This window comes from Penaeus monodon, chromosome 29, assembly GCF_015228065.2.
Source record: "Penaeus monodon isolate SGIC_2016 chromosome 29, NSTDA_Pmon_1, whole genome shotgun sequence".
Taxonomy (NCBI): domain Eukaryota; kingdom Metazoa; phylum Arthropoda; class Malacostraca; order Decapoda; family Penaeidae; genus Penaeus; species Penaeus monodon.
Genome location: NC_051414.1, coordinates 14,012,423 through 14,016,450, shown reverse-complemented (window position 1 = coordinate 14,016,450; position 4,028 = coordinate 14,012,423). Strand labels below are relative to the sequence as shown.

Genomic DNA, 4,028 nt, shown 5'->3' with positions numbered 1-4,028 from the left:
GATTACAATGAGCCAACGGTGAAAGGGGGTTGCAACCATATGGATATCATCACCCTATGTATGACTGGACTTCTGCTTCTTTGGATAATCGAAACAAAGACATGGATGAAAATGACTGAAGGACAATGGCAAAGGTTGACACATTATGAAGGGCACACACGAACACATATACGTAGATATTAGGTGCCATAAGAGAAGCTAGCATTATTTACACTGATATACACCTGGGAAGCAGAGACAATGTAGACGGGTAGGAAAAAAGTCTTTTCACATTTACCAAAGTTCTTTCTGTGAAGTCTATGAACAAGAATGTTACATCTACAACATATGTATCCAAACCACTCCATACAATTTGATGGAAAAAGTTTTATTGAACTTACAGCACTCTATTGTTTTCAAATCTAGATAGTTATTTAAATATGATGTCCTATTTTCTCAATACTTACCTTATTGATGCATATGAATGTATTTTATAACCAAATTGTGTTATTTATCAATAATAATTCTTTTATCATTTGTAGAACAGAAAATGTAGTATGAATAATGAACATTTACTGAGAATTCTTCATTTATTTAAAGTCCTTTTGTCCAAACATATAGTAGCCCATTACAGAAAGACTATAGGCAAAAACTATATATATCAACAGATATTAAATAAGTATTGATGTCTTTCATCTTCAAATTACCTGAGATTTAACAGTACCCAGAAAGAAACAAATATCAAAATTAATACCTGGAAATTTTCTACATCACTTTACTGGCTTATATGATGTGAACCTAAATAAATACTTAAAAAATTAAAATGGTAATCCATTTAGGGAAAATAAGGGAAAATCACTCCTTCCAAGTTCCATTACCCAATAATCATCCCATTCTGTCATAGTAGTTACACATGTCACAACAAATAAGCTTCTCTCTTACTTGGGGCAACTGCTTTTCTGCCGTGGATTCACCTCTTCGATAAAGACATCATTATCCTCAATGGCTCTCTGAACTCGGTGGGCTAACGTGGAATTGGGAAATGCCATGCACAGATCTATATCTTCTGCATAAATACGTTGCATGAAAGGATCCGACTGATCTAGAACAGGGTTTTGTTTCCACATGATGAACTCCTTGTGTACAACTGGGTCAACCTTGAAATGAAGAAAAAAGGCAGATTAATACATAAAAGTACATGAATACCTTTATAAAAATTAACTTATTTATGATTATTTTACTATATTCTGCCCTTGACCCCAGATGTCACAAATTTTCAATTTACTCTGCAAAAGCAAAAAGAGAATGCTGTCACACATCATATAATTTATCATTTGGACAAAAGCTCACACCCCTTTCCCTTAACCCAAAAAGTCTGTACACATTAACTGAATAAGGGTTGCATCAGTTACTCCATAATTTAATCAATTGCCTTGCAGCATTCCACACAGTTGCATATGTTGTACAACAATGGTGTGGACCTCCCCACCTACCTTCCTTACCTTCCTCCCATTCTACACCAGAGGAAACCCTCTTATATTCACACATTTTGCTCCCCCATCTTTTTTTTTTCTTAATACAACTTAATTGGCACACAGACAGGCAGCATGTGGTGAAGAGACCAGAGAGGAAAGATGTGAAACTTTATAGAAATTACATGCCTAGAGGTGAATATCTTACTGGTGACGTGATATCACATAGCAATGGGTGATGCTCATCTTGTACTGAGACTATGTTCTGAATGCTGGGATGAGGTTTGCCTGTCCTACCACAAGACTTACAACTGACCAGGTGCAGTCCTCACCTGACAATCTCAAAAATGTTACCCATCATTACTGGCCTAGATTTCTATTGCCTTTTCATCAAGAGAAGGATTTTGGATTTTATTCCACCTATAAAAATGGTAAAGATTTAGTTGACCTTGCACTTCAATTCTTTTTGTAATTACTTGAAAAGAAATAAAAATTACCAATTTAGTGAAAAGCACTATGATGTATGCAAAATTAAGTTTAAACAGTTTTTCAATCTTTCCCACTATCATTTAACAAGACATTTGAAATCTGCCTTGAAGTTAAAGTTTGTAGTACTGATTTCTATCTTTATGACTTGCCTGGAGGATCTTAAATACAACATCTAATATTTTCTGTATTGAAATCTAGTATATAGTTTCCTGATCTAATAGGTTTCAAGAATAAATATATGAGAATTCAGAAGTTTCAATAGAAACACTTAGGGAACCACATCATTACTAACATCACTAAATTTACATCATTACTAACATCACTAAATTTACAAGGCTGACAGCAATAGCTACTATTAGTTTTACACATCAGATATATCTGATATATAAACACATAGTTATGATTCATTGGTGAACTTTTGTGAGAAGTGTAAAGATTTTCTATTTTTTCTATATAAACTCTCAAGTGAAAATTAATTTTGGTCATCAAAATGATAGGACATTTATCATTACATATAGAGTAATCCAGGTATATAACATACATAAGAATGACTCTAATGTACTTACTTTTATTGATTTCATTTGTTATGATTATTTTTGCAACCGAACCACAAAAATTCAAATGATGTAACTACCATGTGACTTAAGCAGGTCTAATAGTACTAACAATAACCAAAAGGGCAAATGAAGACATGTGAAGGTCCTCTGGCATCCTCCAAGTAGAGGCCCTTTGACCTTTGGGGAAGTGATATTAAAGTCGTCCACTTGATCCAGAGATTCCTCTCTACCTCTTCGTATGCATTAACTCTTGAGTAATTGTACCTCAGAAAATACATTATCAATTGTTTTCATTTTACTGAAGGTAGAAACCTATAAAATAATTTCTGGTCAATAAAGCAAATAATGGGCAGATTTTATTAGAACAAATAAGATTTACTTTTTACATTTCTTTGTGGGAAACTATATTAAAGGAAAATCTTGAGATAAGTAGAATATTACTTAAACCACTCAAAACAATGAAAATAAATGGCTGGCAAAAAAAAAAGTATAAAAATTCAGAGGTAATTACTTAATTTTTTCTTTCCAAGGCCAATAATCGAACATATACATTAATTAACAAAGATTAATTTATGCTTCCTTTCTGAAAACTGGAGAAGTGGAAATACTCAATGTTGCTTACAACATTTAAAAAATTAATGTATAAATTGGCTTTACCAAAATATTTCATAATCAATAAGTGGAAGCCCCAAAGATGTGCAGGCCTGAGTAGCTGCACACTCCTAATTCTAGCCCTAAAAAATACAGCATGTCTATAAATTTCTTGGTTTTGGTAAGTATCTCTTGCAACTGTTAAGGTCCAACTGCAATACTTTTACTGAACTTTTAGACAAAATTAAAGATATTTCTGTAATTTCCATTTGCAATGTCTAGAGCTTAATTTATCTATTTATCTAGTACTCCCTAAGACCAGACCTCTTCAGTGATAAATGCTATTGTTTGATATTATTGATGATATGCTAAAAATGTGGTTGTGCATGTAGTTTACTGGCTAACATTTAAGAAGCAGTTAAATGGTTATTGGGTTTTGAGCTGATCTGGCTCAAACTGTCTGCCATTCATTTCTTCATATAATGCTTAGGTTTTTCCCTGGCTGGAGTAAGTGCAGTAATCATATGAAACAGAGGTGACATTATAATAGCATGTATCTTTGGCCTCCACTATGCTTACCTCCCAGCACTCAGGGTCAAGAGGAAACTGAGGCTGTGATGTGGCAGCATCATTTATTCTGCTCTCTTTCAATGGTGAGCTTGGAGGAGTTGTGTCCCTGCCATATTTAAGATCAAAATCGGAGGGTGACTTGCGGTGGCCACGCTGAAATATCTTTTTTCCTGGAAAGTTCATGAATGCATTACTGGATAGTTTTTTATTTTCAAAATATGACTAAAAATAGTCACTTCTCTCTCTCTCTCACCTGTCTGTCAAACATACTTGCACATGTATATGTTATACATGCACATGACAATATACACGGGAAAAACACGTACTTGAAAAATACTCACAGGAGGAATTGCACTCACACATGTACAAA

At 33.8% G+C, this 4,028-nt stretch overlaps 1 protein-coding gene across 3 annotated transcripts in view; it reads right to left on the bottom strand.

Moving 5' to 3' along the window:
- LOC119591983 (guanine nucleotide exchange factor for Rab-3A-like) overlaps positions 1-4,028 on the bottom strand; it is a 26,789-nt gene that overhangs the window by 3,874 nt on the left and 18,887 nt on the right. For all 3 annotated transcript variants that reach the window (XM_037940745.1, XM_037940743.1, XM_037940744.1), the window contains exons 4-5: positions 3,668-3,828; positions 922-1,136 (exon numbers count right to left, since the gene is read on the bottom strand). In XM_037940745.1, coding sequence (XP_037796673.1) covers positions 922-1,136; positions 3,668-3,828 — 376 coding nt within the window. The remainder of the gene's footprint in view (positions 1-921; positions 1,137-3,667; positions 3,829-4,028) is intronic.